This window comes from Trichosurus vulpecula, chromosome 9 (genome assembly GCF_011100635.1).
Source record: "Trichosurus vulpecula isolate mTriVul1 chromosome 9, mTriVul1.pri, whole genome shotgun sequence".
NCBI classification, from domain to species: Eukaryota; Metazoa; Chordata; class Mammalia; order Diprotodontia; family Phalangeridae; genus Trichosurus; species Trichosurus vulpecula.
This window is the reverse complement of record NC_050581.1, coordinates 75,830,531-75,847,207: the sequence shown is the minus strand read 5'-3', so window position 1 is coordinate 75,847,207 and position 16,677 is coordinate 75,830,531. Positions and strand designations below refer to the sequence as shown.

The window sequence follows — 16,677 nt, the reverse complement described above, 5'->3', positions numbered from 1 at the left end:
AAACAGGAGAGAAAAGTATCCCAAAAGTATCCAGGAGGAGCAGGTGGTACAGTGTCAAATGCGGCAGGAAGATCTAGGATAAGGATTGAGAAGAGCCCACTAGATTTGGCAGTTAGAAGAAACAGTTGGTAATTGGTGAGACCAGTTTCAGTTGGATGAAGCCAGTTTCCAGGCAGTTTAAAAAAAAAAAAAAAAGGAAGTTGAGGTATCTCCTTTAGAAGACTTTTCTGAGGAGTTTGGCTAGAAAGAGAGAGAGCTGTAAGACTGGAAACTTGGTGGTGAATATTTATAATAAATGCCATAATGATATCCATAAAAGTGTTAAATCAATCTCAGCATGATGTGTATGAAACTTGGTCTTTGGTGGAGTCATTTCAGTTTCATTCAAGTATGTTAATAAATCACTCCCTTTGCTACTAGATGACTGAGCCAACTAAGTAACCTCAGAGGTCAGGAAGTGGTGAAGTCATGGTCCCGCACACTATAGTGCATTTGAATCAGAGGGCCGGAGTTTGAAATATGACTTTGCTACTTTTTACCCGCATGACTTCCAATCCTGTTTGGGCCTCCATTTCCTCTCAAGGTCCCTTCCAGTTTTAAATCTATAATTCTATAAGGCATGTACCCCCCACCCACCTTTTTTTTTTTTTTTGGTCTGTACCTCTGATTTCATGGGGGAGGGAAATTCCAAAAGAAAACTCCAGCTACCAAGGCAGTTCAGCAAGAGTTCATTAACTTACAGTCTGAAAGAACTGCCTACATCTCTGAGAAGACTTGCAGAGGGTCACACAGCGACTGGATTTGAACCCAAGTGTCCCATACTCAGGAGCTGCCACTCTGTCTAATTAGCTTGCTGCCTCTCACCTGTAAAGCCCACAGTGAATCAGATGAGGGGATTGCCCATTGCTTCGACTAGACCAAAGGCCGGCAGGTCGGCGCAATGGATGGAGTGCTGAGCCTGGAGTCAGGAAGCAATGAGTTCAAATCCAACCTCAGATACTAAGGCCATTCATATGCCTCAGCTGTAAAATCAGGCTAATAATAGCACCTACTTCCCAGAGTAGTGAGGATTAAGTAAGATGGGATTTTAAAGCTCTTGGAACAGTAACACATCATAGGCTTCTAACAAATGCTCCTTCCTTTCCTCCCCCCCTCCCTTTTTCGTCTTCTTTCTCCTTCCTTCATTTTTCTTCTTCCCCTCTCTTTCCTTCTTCCTTCTATGCTTTCTTCTTTCTCCTCCCTTCTTCCTTTCTCCTCTCTCCCTTTTTCTTCCTTCTCTCTCCCTTCTCCTTCCCTTCTTTCCTTCTCCTCCCTTCCTTCTCCTCCCTCCCTTCTCTCCTTCCTCCCTCCTTCCCCTCCTTGGGTTGTAACTGTTCTGCTACTTCCATCCTTCTCCTTCCTGCACCCCCCGCCCCGACCCTGCCCGGTAGCAGACCTTCCACCTCTAAAGGCTGTACCTGGGCACGCCGTGCCACTTCCAGCACTATGACCCGCCCCTCCCATCACCTCGCCGCGTCTGGGCGAAGGAAGCCGATCGGTTTCGGTACTTCCCGGCATTTTCCGTCGAGGCTTCGTGGTCCTTCGTGTCCACATCCTCTCTCTTCGGCTGTTTCCGCTCTCCGCCCCCAGCCGTTGTCAGGGGTAACGGCCAGCATCGTCTTTCGGTTGAGCGCGGTCACACAGCCGAGGGGAGCCCGAGCCGAGCGAACCCTCCTTCCCCCCTCCCCAGTCCCTCTCTACTCCGCCCAGTCGCAGGCGCTGCCCCTAGCGCGTTCCTCACCAGCCGGGGAGGGGGTCCGGGGCGGGATTGCGCCCCCGCCCTGAGGAGGGGGCTGCAGAGGCCGGAAGCTGAGGAGCGGGGCCACGCTGCAGCAGGAGCCAGAGCCGTCGGTTCTGGGAGCCCGCGCCGCCCGCCTCCTTCCCTCCGCCCCCGCTCCCGAACGGCCTCCTAGGCTCCCCGGGCCACGGGCCCCGCATCGCCTCTCTCAGCCCTCCCGGAGCGGCCGCCCGCTGCCCCAGCCCGGCGCGGACCCTCGGCGGGCCCCGGCGCGGCCTTGCAGCTCTCCCCCGCGCTGCTCTTCTCCGGCCTCCGCGGGACTAACTGATGCCCGGGGCGCCGCTGCGCTCCCGCAGGTAGCCAGGCAGCCCCCTAGGGAGGAGCGCTTTGCTCCTTCCTCCCCGACTTTCGTTACTTTCCTACTCTGTGTTCCAAAGGTTAACGACCTCCCTAGAAGCGCACGTCGTCAGAGGCCCAGCAGGCCGGCGCCTAGGACCCCGAGGGCGCACCCTCCTGCGGGAATGATAACTACGCTAGGCTTTTAAGGTTTACAGAGCCCTTCCTCCCGACGCCCCTGTTTATTAGTCTTGTATTGCAGATGAAGAAACAGGGTGCACCTCTTAGAAGTGAGGCGTCGTTCCCAGGGCTCAGCAGGGTACAGCAAGGGACCTTGGAGTCAGCAAGACCTGAGTTCAGAGGTGTCCTCAGACACTACCAGTGTGACCGTGGGCAAGTCACTTAACCCGTATCTTCCTCCATTTCCTCACCCGTAAAATGGAGGTGATGGTATCTCCTAACTCCCAGGGTTATTGTGAGATCAAATGGAATATTGGTAATGGATTTGGCGGCGCACCAGCACATAGTAGGAGCTATATAAATGCTAGCCATTATCATCGTCATTATTAAAGTGCCGTTAAATGGTGGCTGTTATTATGATCGCGGTACACTCACAACCAGGAAGAGAGCAAAACCTACCCCCTAAATTTGCAAGCTGAGTGACCACCTCAAGGTTTTGCATTCATTCTAGTAGCCGCTTGGCTTGGCTTGGCTTGGCTCTCATAACGTAGCGCCTATGAACCTGTAATACCTACCTCATAGGGTAGGTTTCGAATCTCAGAAATAATGTATGTAAAGTGGCTTGCGAACTCTTTTATGAATGTCTCTCGTTGCTGTTGTTATCAGTATTGTTAAGCTCCAGGCACAGACAGACAGGCACTCTCAAAATTTACCTTAGCACAGCAGGTGATGTCGTTGCAAGGGGAAAGCTGGACAGGCATTTTAGGAATCAGCTAAGTTCATCTTTTGACAATTGAGGGAAACTGAAACTCAGAGATTTTTGTCTGCCCAAGGCTTTCTGATGGTTTTTCCTCTAGTGCCCATGCAATTTCAACTCCTAGGAGGGACCATGAAGACCATTTAGTCTCGTCCCTACCCCAGACTCCTTTTCCATAGCAGCTAAACTAAGGTCCAGAGAAGGGGCAAAGATATACACTGTTCAATTAATTTTATTCTAAAGACAATCCTTCACTAAAGTGCTTCACTGATGCTGTATTTGGTGTGGAAGTAACCCCTAGCTATTAATAGCTGCGCCACAAAATGTAACCTCTGGCAGGTCCCTGTCAAGCTGCAAAGGCTTCCAGTAGGGTCCAGTGATGGACCGGCTGACTTATGTATGTCTTCTGTCTGAGGACCAGTCTACCTGAGTTCAGAGAACCTCATCACAAAGCAAAACATTAACAAAGCAAAACAAACAAAAAACGCTTGTAACTTCGGGACGTTGGCATTTTTCAGTTAATCTGTGGTTCTATTTGGTGGGGACTCTGGAAGAAAAAATTTCACATTCAGTTCACCTCAGCCTTTAATGTTATGTACCAGCAAAGATTTTGAGAGAATAAAACATTTTACATGTAAGTATGAAGGTGACCCTAAGTTCTCAAAGACTATGGCAGCAAAGCATAGTCATCCACAAACCCTATTAAAGTAGAAAGTTGAGTATAGGTCCAACAGACAGATGGCAATGTGTCTGTTATCTGGAAGGACCAGCCTGTAGATAGGTTCAGAGAGGGACCCTACCAGAATTCTGGCCACCAGGCAATTACTTTTTTGTCCATAGCAGGGAAGAGATGGGACTAAGCAGTTATATTGTCCCTACTATGTGCTAGGTGCTGGACTGAATGCTTTTTACAAATAATATCTAATTGGTTTCTCACAACAAGCCTGCAAAGTGGATGTTATTATCTCAATTTTACGGTTGAAGAAATTGAGGTTAATAATAATAGTTTACATTTATATAGCACTTACTACATGCCAGGCACTTTACAATGATCTCATTTTATCCTCACAACAAATCCAGGAAGTAGGGACTCTTTTGTGCCCATTTTACAGTTGATAAAACTGAGGCAGGCAGGTTAAGAGACTTGCCCAGGATCATCCAGCTAGTAGGTGTCTTAAGGCTGGATTTGAACTCACATCTTCCTGACTCTAGGTCCAATGCTCTAATCCACTTCACCACCAGCTGCCTCTTAGCAATTGGCTAAGGTATGGATACATTGCTGCATGTATTCGTAAAGAGAATTCTTACGGATGAAATAACAGGTCTTTTGAAAAATTTAAGTAACAGGACATTGTAACTAAATTTATACAATCCCACTTCACTCAATCCCATTTTAACAAATTACTAGTAAACTACAGTTGCCCAGTGTGATCAATCTTTCTTGCATAATGATCACCTAAATAGTGGTTTTTCCCTCAGAGACCTTCTAAAAAACAGTTTGTTCTAAAGAAAATAATGTTTTAGCGTACGAGTTATTAGTTACTGAACCAAGTTAATTTTTAAGTTCATCTGAATAATGCTTATTCTCTAATGTGTTACCAAAGTCTTTATTTTGATAACTTACAAACTTTAAAAATCCTGGGTATACATAATTATTTTCTCTTCATGTGTTTATGTATGAAAAAGTCATGTTTGTTTGTAACGTGTTTTTCCAAAGGAAACTCATAAAAGAATTCAGTGGTCAAGTCTTAAAAACCAAAGTAAATTGGAGATAGTCAATGGCTAAGGGGTGGGGAAGAGAATAAGCATTAATATAGCACCTACATGTGCTAGACACTGTGCTAAGCGTTTACCATCTCACTTGATCCTCACGATAATCCTGGGAGGTAGGTGGTGCTGTTATCCCCATTTTACAGTCGAGGAAACTGAGATAAACAGAGGTAAATTGATTTACCTAGGGTCAAACAGCTAATAAGGATCTGAGGACATATTTGAATTCAGGTCATCCTGACCCCAGGCCCAGCACTCTGTTCACTCACAGCCTACTTTAAGTGCTAGTGATCAATAGAAAGTCTAAACCATAGTCCCTCTGTTCTCAGAGCTCACATTCCCATGGGTGAGATAACCTGCAAATAACTATGGATGTGTGTGGGGTATATAAATCATCTATTAAATTTAGAGCAGTATAGATTTTTGATTTGGGTGAGATATAGTCCCCCCTCTCCCCCTCCCCCAATCCAGATATTTCAAAATTAACAGCTGCTCAGTCATGTAGCTTTAACTGTCTCTGGCTCTTGGGGCATTTCCACACCTGCCATAGCGAAAGTGGAGTATTGACTGCTACTCTAGTGCAGGGGCCTCCCTGTTATGTCTATCTTGATCAAATTCAAGAGTTAATGTCCTCTTCTTCCAACTTGAGCACTGGAACCAACTGCCCGTCTCTTCAGCACACTTCAAAATTAGCTTCCCCATGCCCATCTGGTTTCCCAGCCAACTCCTGTGACCCAGTTTAAGGGTTGTATGAAAGGCATGCAGTGGGGTGAATTACTATGTAGAGTAAATGGTTCATGAATGCACCACTGTTTGGGGGCCTTCACTACCATTCCCTTTAAGGCGACTGAGAATTGATTGTAACTAAAATTTGTAGCCCTAGGCAAAAAAAAATACACTTGCCCAATAGTTCTTCACCTAAGGTCAAGGGCATACTTTCTTTTAGCTGTTTTTCTTCCAGATCAGTCTCCCCATTAATTAGTAATTCTATAGATAGAGTGGCAAAAAGTTGGTTTTCTGTGGTCACCTATCTGTTTCCTGGGACCAAAAAAATTTGTTGGTCTGTGCCTGACCAGATAACAGTAATCCTTATGTGACTATAGAGTTCTGGACAAGTTACTTGTCCTCTCTTGGCCTCAGTTTTCTTGTCTGCAAAGAGAGGGCATTGGACTGGACCACCTCCAAGTGTCCTTTTGAGTTTTAAAGCAATGATTCTATGATTTGTTCAAACTGCCTTTTTTCCCCTTTGGACACAGTTGAAAACTTACACTACTGTAAATTTTACAAAGGTATGTGGAACATATAGTTCCTACTTAATAGTATTTTGCTTTCCAATTATATGTAAAGACAGTGTTCAGCATTTTGAGTCCCAAATTTTTTTCTCCCTTCCTCCTTCTCTTCCCCCTCCCCAAGAAGGCAAGCAATCTCATACATGTATAGTCAACATACAGAGTTTCTAACAGTGTACAGAAAATTGTATTTTGAATCAAAGAATTCATAAGAAATTAATAGTTGAAATAATAATACCTACCATAATTTTTTCTGTTATTAAAATGAACAAAATGAATGATTCCACAAGTATACCACAGATATTAACTAGTGAATCAAAGTATAAGATTAGTAAATAAAATGAATCTCAATATTATATGAATTGAATTAAGTAGCTCTCATAAAGAATAAAAGTTTTAAATGATAATTTTAATAATTTAGAATTTGAAACAGTGACTATAGTAGGTAAAGAGAACATTAAAAATTTTATTTAAACCTTGGGCTTGCATTAATCTTACAGTTGTATACACTTTATTTAACTGCTTATATTTTTTAGATTTACATAGTCTATAAAAATCAACAACAATAATTAGTGCTAAACTTGATTTGTTAAATACTGAAGATACAGCAATAGTGTATCTCATGAATTCCTTATGGCTTCAATCTTATCTATACTTCTTTTTTTGCATGTGTTATTTCACTGACCACCTTTGCCTGCAAAGTGCCATATTCAGTGCCACAAAAGATTTTTTTGGCTACTCTTTCAAATCACAGAAATCACTGATTGAATCACCATGTGAGAAAATTTTGGATTTTTCAAGTTTCTATGTCATTGTATATATTTAAGATTTCCTTCTAGTGGTTTTAATTTGATCTCCATTCCCAGTTTGAAATTTGAGGTTCCATTTTTTCCCTTCTTTTGCAGTTGCTAATGTTTCAGAAAATAGAAGCTCAATTCCTTTTCCCCACTCTGGGTGGTAGTGCTCTCTATGGCCTCAATAGCTTAAAAAAGGTTTTCTCCACCAGGCAGCTCCCACAAGTTCCATCTGAGAGGTAGAGGAATAACTAAGGTACAGACAGTTGTGATCTGCTCAACCGAGCTTCTCCAATTCCAGCAAAGCCAGATGTTCTCCCTTTGTTTACCTTCCAAAAGGATTTAATTTAAAAGATTCTGCCCAAATTCAGGATCTTAATCAACCTTACTTAAATCTTAATCAGAAATAAATTAGTTCTTGACAACTTGGGAACATTGAGCTGTGACCAAATGTCTTCTGTAACATTATAATCAAATGAACATAGATGATTTAAGAGGATAAAAGACTTTAAGCCCTACCCCATCCTGTTTTCCTCCTTCCTTGGTCCAGTGTTCTCTAGGTGGAGAAAAAACTTCTGATTCCTATTCAGATGTGGCCATAAATTTGTGACCTTGGTCTAATTACCTTACTTCTCTGGACCTTAATTTCCTCATCTGTAAAATTCACAGTTTGAACTATCTCTGGCATTCAATGATTTTATTATTCTGAGTTTAACTTTCCTCTGAATAGAAATAAATTGGCCATATTTCCTAGACCATTCTTTTCTGTGAAGGTTATGCCTTCCTTCTTTCTACTTTGTGGTCCTGAGAATAGAAGATGTAGAAATAACCTTAGGTTGCTTTCAAAAAAAACAAAGATAGCTAATTCGGGTTCAGTTTTACATCTGTGAAACTGCTTGACTTTGTAAATATCCATAAATAATAGCTACATTAAGTGCAAAATTTCCTTGTTGCACATTTAACCAAAATTAGCAAAGATTATTTACTGTCTGTGTCACTTCCATTTATTTGTAGTAAAGACACTACTGATGTGACGATTTGAGTTTTTGAATGCTTTTACTAAAGAATGTTGGCAATATTTCCTTTTTATAAGAGGTATTTCTAAGTCTATACACAATCTGTTTTGTTTGTTTTTAATAATATGCTTGAATTTTTTTCCCTGCAGGTTTAGATACTGACCAGGTTGATACTTTACCATGGCACTCTACTTTGATCACCGGATAAAGGCTCCTGACTCAGCTGGGTCTCCTTCCCATATAACGTGGCATCCTCTTCATCCCTTGTTGGCAGTTGCTTCTGTCAGCACGACTTCTGGAGGAAGTGTAGATGTATACCTAGAACAGGTGACTTAAGTTTCCATTTTCACCTAAGCATCTTTTTCATTCAACAAATATTTATTGAGTTCCTATGATATACTCAATGCAGCTTCATACTGTGCGGAATAGAAAAAAGTTAAGACATCGATTTTGTTATTAAAAAATTTAAAATGTACCAGGGAAAAGAAAGTTAAACTGTTTGAATCAATTAGAGATAAATTAAGTGCTAAACTGTGTCTATAACATAATATGGTAATTCTTCTGTTATCCAGCATGATTTGGGCATGTTTCCACATTTTCTGATGGCAAGCTTTGAAATACACACACACACATATATATGTATAGATATAGCGCACATATATGTAGTGTGTGTATGCATATATGTGTGTGTGTGTGTGTGTATTACAATGTTCCTGTCTTGATAAACTTAAGATACTAACTACAAATTGGGCTTTTATGATGAGCCAGGGGAATCAGCTAATGGATTGTCTTATCAATTAGATAAAATGCCATTGGGCTGAATTTTTATTAATTGCAGGATATATTCTAAGACTTGCATTCTTGAACAAATCCCTGATATCAATATGAAGTTTTACTTTTTGCATTTTTCTCATAAAAATGGAGGGTAGCATGTGTAGCAACATGACTTCCCAGTCTGTAAAACTGGGATTACCTTTTTCTAAAATTAATCAGTTATCTTTAAAATTGTTTTCTTCCCACAATAAAATTATTCTTTCTTGTCTTTATTAGTATTCTTTGATTCTTTCAAAGGAATGACATGGTCACGCCAGAGCCTGGGAAGGATTCTTTTGGCTGCTATATGGTAGAGGAATTATAGAGGGGAGAGACTGGAATTGTTGAGGTTTGGGGGTGCTTGGGCCCTGAAATAGCAACACACAGGTCCTGCCCGAGTGAATTCGACCTAATTCTTCTTTCAGCCAAAGAAAAACAAAGTTTATTAAAAATCTGCTGCATTGACCAGACTCTTAAGGAATCTGAGCATTTGTAAACAGGCCAGATTGAATCTGAGCACCTTAATGAAGGGCGAAATGGATCTTGCGTACAGAAAGACTATGGGACAGAAAGACTATGGGACGGATCTTGGGTTGTCCAAGTAGTCTGGATTAGTGATTAGAGGAGGGGTCTAGGGAGGATTTTGACAGAAATGGCCAATAGGCTAGGGTGACGATGAATTAACAGAGAAGGGCCTGGAAGACCTGGGACCTGGACCACGTGGCCAAGGGAGAATGAGGATAGGATTAAGGGCAGGGAAGTAGACAGAGGCAACCTCGAGGCAACAGGACAATGAAGGCCTGGGCTAGGTGGAGTATTGGGAACATTATAGCCGCAGGCAGAAGATTCAAGGAAAGTTCAAGGGGGTTTCCAGAGCCTGTACCAGGTCAGAATCAGAGAGATGAACTGGTAGGCTCTTATGATAATACCTTTGAGGGTGATGAGGGCCTGAACTAAGGTGGTAGACACATGAGTGGACATGAAAGAATAAATGTGAGAAATTTGGGGGAGCTGGAATTGATTGGACTTGGCAACTGACTCAATATGGTGTGATGAAGAAAGGGTTTACTTAGATAGTTTATATTTCCTTATCTGTGTACGTAAGAAGGTGTATTCTGTGGGAGGCTCCTTGAGAGCAGGGGCAGTTTTAATCTTTTCTTTGCATTTCAAGTGCCCAGCACATAGTGCTTGATACATAGTTGATACTTAGCAAATACTTGTTTAATTGAGCTAAGTTCAAGTTTTGAGAGTGACTGTAAGATTATAAACTTGAGGGACAGGGCAGATGGCAGCTCAATAAAAACATGGACATTTGGAGAAGGGATAAATTGAGGAGGTGGGAAGATAATGAGTTCTACTTTAGAGAAGCAGAGTTTAAGGTGCTTATCAGGCATCCAGGAGATGTCTGACAAGTAGTTGGTGATGTGAGTGTAAAGTTCTAGAAAAATATTAGGTAGGGCTGAATTTAGGAGTCACTTGCACAGAATGGTAAGTAAACTTTTGAGAAGAGAGCTGATCATTAACAAAGAGCCTGTAGAAGGAAGAGAAAAGTGCTTAGGACAGAGCTCTAAGGGATACTCATACCTGAGAGTAGAGAAGTTAAATAATGACCTGAGGCTATAGCAGAGCAACAATAAAGGTTTTTTAGGAATGAGGTAAACTTGATTGTAGGCTGTGAGAAAGTAGTGATTATGGTAAAAGAAATAGAGGAGATGATTGATGAATTAGGTTATTGGAGGAGAATGGTTGGTGACGGGGTTGAGGGCATAAGTAGAGGGGTTCTCCCTGGCACGGAGAAAAGCTACCTTTTTCCCAGAGACCACAGTAAAAGAGGGGGAAATGAAAATGGGTGAAGTTGTAGAGAGGTTTTGCGTTGTGAAAATAAGAGCGCTCTTGCGGGATAACCTCTTGAGAGGAAGGGAGGTGTTGGAGGAAGATAAGGTTTGGAACATCCACTGAGGGGAGTGGGAAAGAAAATAAGCCAAGGATCAGTTAAAGGACGTTTATGCAGTAGTAAGAGCCCTTTTCAAACAGGTAACATGAATTTATAGTGAGACCAGTGAGCAGAGGGAGTTGATATGGTGTCAGTCCAGGCTTGAGCACTAGATGTGTATGAATTGCAAAGGAGTCTGGGATGTAGGGCAAGGTATAGGAGAACTGATTTCTATTCCAGCCTCCTCCAGAATAAGCTGATAAAATGAAATCTCATCACCATGCAGATTGATGTGCAAATTGATTGGCTTTTCATACTTACCCATCTCCTCCCAGATCCTTTCTTTAGAGAGGGCTCAGAATTTTTCAGGTAATTACCATATTTTCCATTGGTGACTCTGCTTGATTTCCCTACTTCCCACCCCATCCTTTTTAGTTTTCTTTTGTGTATTATCTTCCCCTTTAGATTGCAGGCTCCTGGAGGGATGAAGACAATTTTTCTTTTCTTACTTATATCCCTTGTACTTAGCACAATTGCTGGTACCTAGTAGTTAATAAATGTTTGTTTAATTGAACTGAATTAGAATACTATAGGTTCCATACCCTGAAATTTGGAAAATGAGGCCAGAGCAGAATTGTGTAGCACCTCAGATTTGGAAGGGACCCCAAAGGCCATCTAGTTTAAATCCTCCCTAGACATGTATCCCTAGAATGCCTAGGTAACCATCCAGCTTTGAAGACCTCCTGGGAGGAGGACCCTAATACGTGGAGAGGCCACCTAGGCAGCTTTTGGATAGCCCTAAGTTAGCAGTTGGTTCTTTAAACTGAACTTAAATCTGTCTTTCTTCAACTTTCCCCCATTGCTTGTAGTCCTGCTCTCTAGGACTAAACCAAACAGACATTCCACATGACAGCCCTTCAGAAACTTGAAGACAGCAGTTACATTTTCTCTTTTCTAAATGAAGCATCTTCAGTTCCTTCAACTGTCATCCATATGACATCTTCTCAAGACTGTTCACCATCAGATTGCATTCATCAGAATGTTCTCTAGCTGATCAATGTCTGTCCTAAAATGTGCTGCTCGGAATTGAATATTTAATAATCCAGATGTGGTCTGACCTGGTGTTTCAACAATCCAGCTAGCAGCTGTTGTGGGGGTGAAAGACCAACGGAAGCCCAACAACAAGCACATTACCAGCATACTGCAAAAGCACAGGTTCTTTTGATCTACTTAACTAAGGAAAGCAAGGTTAAGGGGTTGACAAGCTTACTTTAATTCAGCATAGAAATATCATTCACTTAGTTCAGGGGAAAAGACCAGCACACTGAACTTCAGAGCAAATTACAAACAAATTACAGACATCAACAGACAAACCAAATACAGATTCATAGTTACCAACATCTAGGTTCAGCCTGGAAGTTCAGAACAAGGGCTGGCCTAGAGTCACCCGAGCCACCACTGCTGTGGGTAAGAGCTCCAGGGAATAGAAAGCCAACCCCTGGTTTTATATCTTTTTCAGGGTCAAGGGTGAGTCACATGACCTAAAATCGGCACAAAGAGGCTACTTAAACCCAGGTGGTCTAAGAGCCTCTGATGTCCCAAACCTATCACTCCAACTCATTTGTAAACTAGGCCCTCCCCTGAGTTAGCCCCACCTTGTGCCCCACCTTAGTTATCAATCCTCACCCACATAGGTTTTACACCTAATAGGGGTTTGGCCCTGGGGCTTAGCACCTAGTTAGGCTCAATGAAATACACTGAATTACTCAAAGGAAACAAAAGCCAAACTCTTCAAGGGCCCTTGGTTGAACTAAGTGCTAAGAGCCCATTTTGCTTACCATCACACCTGGACAGAGTGTTGTGGAATTATATCACCTCTGACCCAGAATACCAAGTCTCTCTTAATGTAGCCTAAGATCACATAGACTTTTTGGGGTGCTTATGTGCTTTCAGGGCACTAAATCTCCCAGAACTTTTTCAGATAAACTGCTTTCTAGCCCTGCCTCTTCTCTCCTGTAGTTGTGAAGCTCATCTTTTGAACCCGGGTATAAGACTTTACAATGAATCCATGTTCAATTTCATCTTGAAAATATTTGACCTGATGTTGTAGCCTTTCAAGATATTTTTGTATCCTAACATGTAACCTAACATATTATCTATCCCTCCTAGATTTGTGTCATCTTCTTGAATTATTTTACCCTTTTTCTATCATACTTGGACAAGTGTGTCACCTAAACCTTTATTAACCAAGTCATTGATAAAAATTTTAAATGCATCGGGCCAAGCACAGATCTTTGGGGCACTCTAGGGACAGAGAATCCATTAATAACTATTGTTTGGCCATGTAACCATTTCCAAATCCATCTCAGTAGTCTATTGTTTTTCATATATCTCATCAACTTTTGCACAATATTATCATGAAAAAATTTTTAGATACTTTGCTAAAACCTAGTTAAACTATAGTTACTATAGACTATAGATTAAACTACATAAACTATAGTTATAGCATTCTCTTGACCTACCAACTTAGTTATTTTTTTTAATAATGGAAATGAAATTAGTCTAGCATTATCTGCTTTTGATGAAGCTCTCTAGATTTTGCTGTTCACTGCTTCCTTTTCTAGATGCTCACTAACAGTTGCTTTAATGATATGAGCTAGAATTCTGCCAAGAAAGAAAGTCAAGCTAGCTGGCCTATAGTTTACAATTATCATTTTCTTAAAAAAAAATTGAGATGTTTGCCCTTTTCCAGGCCTGTGGTCCCTATGCCATTCTCTGTCATCTCTTAAAGATCTCTCATAATTTCCTTAGTAATAAAACATCTGGTTCTTTCATTACCTTAAGATGTATTTCATCTGTGCCTTGAACTCATTGAAGGCAACTAGGTACTCTCTTACCCTCTGTCTACGTATTTTTTATTTCATTGGCCACTTTTGTTCTGTCCTTTGCCGTCCAATAATATTTTTAGCAGAGAGGACAACATGAAGTGGAACTCATAGTTCTTTATTATCATTCTGTTGTCCGCTGTGACTAGCTGTCCTGTGTCTTCCTTGATGCTTTTCTTTCCTCCAGTAGAGACTTAAAATAAAACAACTCTAAACAACATTTTAATCATCTTTTGTTGTTGTTGTTAGGTCATGTCTGACTCTTTGTGAACCCGTTGGGGTTTTCTTGGCAAAGATATTGGAGTGGTTTGTCATTTCCTTCTCCAGCTCATTTTATAGATAAGCTAACGGAGGCAAACGGGGTTAAGTAACTTGCCTAGGTTTACATAGCTACTAAGTGACTGAGGCTGAATTTGGACTCAAGTCTTCTTGACTCCAGACCCAGTGTTCTATCTGCTGCACCAATTAGCTTCCCCTTTTATTGTTCCTGACATTATTCATGTTTTTTATATTTAATCCTCTCTTACTTGCTGGTGAATCCATCCTTAAGTGTTTTTTAAATATCTGTTTGTCTGTGACCTCTCTGTGCATCCACATGGATCTCTTTACATGATGTTCCCTTTACCTCTTAATCATAAGTACTGAGGCATTGGGTTCAGGGATGGAGGTGATGGGAAGTGTGGACTAGATGTATTGATTCCCAGGGACTCTGTCTTCTGAATTTTATTTTTGAGGGCCTCCTGTCCCTTTCGGGCTGGTTTCTTCTGAGTCTGTAGTCTCCTGCATACCGTTTCACTAAATTCTTTGAAACCTGCTCTCCTCAAAGCTAGAGTGCATGTCAGACTCTGTCCAGATTTCCCTTGCTTCTCTATCACAAATTCTAATATAGAATGGTCACACCACTCTTAGATTCCTCTGATTTCACTTTCAGTAACCAATTCCTTCTTGGTGGAAATCAGGTCCAGAATAGTAGTTCTTTTTGGTTCTTCTCCCGTTTTGCAGAATGAAATTATTGTTAGGTGGGGATGAGCTTGGATAATAAGGAATTAACTAGAAAAGGTGGCAATAAAACATTTTCTCCATAAATCTGGAGCATACTTCACTGCAAATACCTATATCGTTGAAACTAGTGGATACTTATGGTGCAAGTACGTAAAAGAATAGACTTTAGTGTGATTTCGGTTGCCTGGGGCACTGAGAGGTTACACGACTTGACTTGCCTTGGGTCACCTAGCCAATATGTATTGGAACTTGAACCTAGGTCTTCCCATCTCTGAGCCTAGCTCTCTGTATGTTGCACCATGCTATCTACCTCTAACTAATTCCACTGACATTTACTATATTTGGTAAATCGCTGTGATATTTGTCTAGTTTTAAAAAAAATTTTTCTCGGTTTTTAATATTCAAGCTTTTAATCCTATGGTACTTAATGCTTATATTGTTCATTTGGGCACGTAATGTTAGATTTTTAAAAATACTTTGTTATTAAGTGATTTGAATTCAGCTAATGGTCAGATGGCACCTGAACCTTTTCTCACCAAATTTGGCATTTGTGAAGTTTATTTTTTTTCCTAAATGAACTAAGATCCTTTAGATTCTGATTCTTTTCAGTAATATTTTGGCCATGGCATTTCCTTTCTATGATCTATAACAGTTATAGCTGAACTGTTTTATGTTAGCATTTAGTCACATATGTCATCATGCTGTTATTTAATTGCTTCACATTTATGTCTTATATCCCTAGTGAGGTCACAATAACCCTTGCGGGAAAGGACTATGTTCTTTCTGTTTCCCATAGTACCAGGCATAGAGCTGAACATATTCAAAGTCTTTTTGAACTGAAACATTACAAGTTAAATTTGAATTGATACATTGAAGTTAATGAGCATTTTTATTTAACATTGATACGTTATTAAACCATCATTAGGCACGTTAGGCATATTTAACCTCAGGTTGATCCATTGATTCCTAGTGTTTTTGTACTGTAGCAGCTGATTGTTTTTTCAGTATGAGTTATTATTTTTTTTCCTGTGTAGGGTGAGCATGTGCCTGAAACACACATTGAGAGATCATTCCGAGCCATGTCTTTGAGCTGGCATCCAACTCGAATGATCCTGGCTATTGGCTGGGAAGCTGGAGAAGTCATAGTATTTAACAAGCAAGATAAAGAACAGCACACAGTCCCCACCACCCATGCTGCTGATATTACAGTCCTAAACTGGAGCACAAATGGAAATTGCCTTGTGTCTGGGGATAGGGTAAGTAAGCCAAATTTTCACTTTATTTCACATAACTTTAAAACTCCCAAAGATACTAAGCCATAGAAAAGAAGGTGTAGCATAATCTAATCTGTCAGAACTGGTGAAAAACATGAGGGCTAAGATGTGATCTCTTGTTTCCTATACTCCCTTCATTGTGAAAGTTACCTCTAAGGTTTAAGTATTGATATTCTTTCATATTCAGACCTATGGTGGGTGTGTGTCCTATGAGATACTTTTGGTACAGGAATAGTTGCCCAGGCTCACATCACCTTGTACCCTACCTTCCATAAGCTCAGGGACAGACCAGCTATCATTTTATTGTTAATCAGTAAATGAATGAGTGAATAGCAGTTATTAAGCCTTTACTATATGCTATGCACTGTGCTAAACACATGGCATACAAGTAGAAAAGACAGTCCTTTCCCTGAGGGACCTTACATTTGAGGAGCTTACAAAAAGCTTGGAAGTCAACACAAATAAGGGCATGAAGGCCAAGTAATAGTGTTTTGATTGGAGAAGTCACAAAAATGGTATGTAGAACCATAGGAGAATTAACAAATCCTTTCCAGACGTAATAGTAACATTTATTTTATTATTGTTCCCAGAGCAAGATGTGGAAAGTAAGGGATGGGGTAGTGGGAGAAAATTATGCATGTGGTAGCCAGATAGATGGCAAAGAAAATGGCTGGGTTGGTTAGTCAGATGGAATATGAAGTGTTGCCTGGATTCTAGGGCCAGCTAGATATAGTTAGTTATGTGTATTTGTGCTGTCTGATTCACCAGTCAGGATAGCCAAGGCCCAGGTTGGTGATTCCAAAGATGAGCATACCTCCCATAGCAGACCAGTGAAAAATATAGCCAGGGTT

At 41.0% G+C, this 16,677-nt stretch overlaps 1 protein-coding gene across 1 annotated transcript in view; it reads left to right on the top strand.

Annotated features, from left to right (window-relative positions):
• The first annotated feature begins 8,099 nt into the window (after positions 1 to 8,099).
• IFT140 (intraflagellar transport 140) overlaps positions 8,100 to 16,677 on the top strand; it is a 175,123-nt gene continuing 166,545 nt past the window's right edge. The window contains exons 1-2 of the mRNA XM_036738510.1: positions 8,100 to 8,246; positions 15,587 to 15,808. Of these exons, the coding sequence (XP_036594405.1) occupies positions 8,100 to 8,246; positions 15,587 to 15,808 (369 nt within the window). The remainder of the gene's footprint in view (positions 8,247 to 15,586; positions 15,809 to 16,677) is intronic.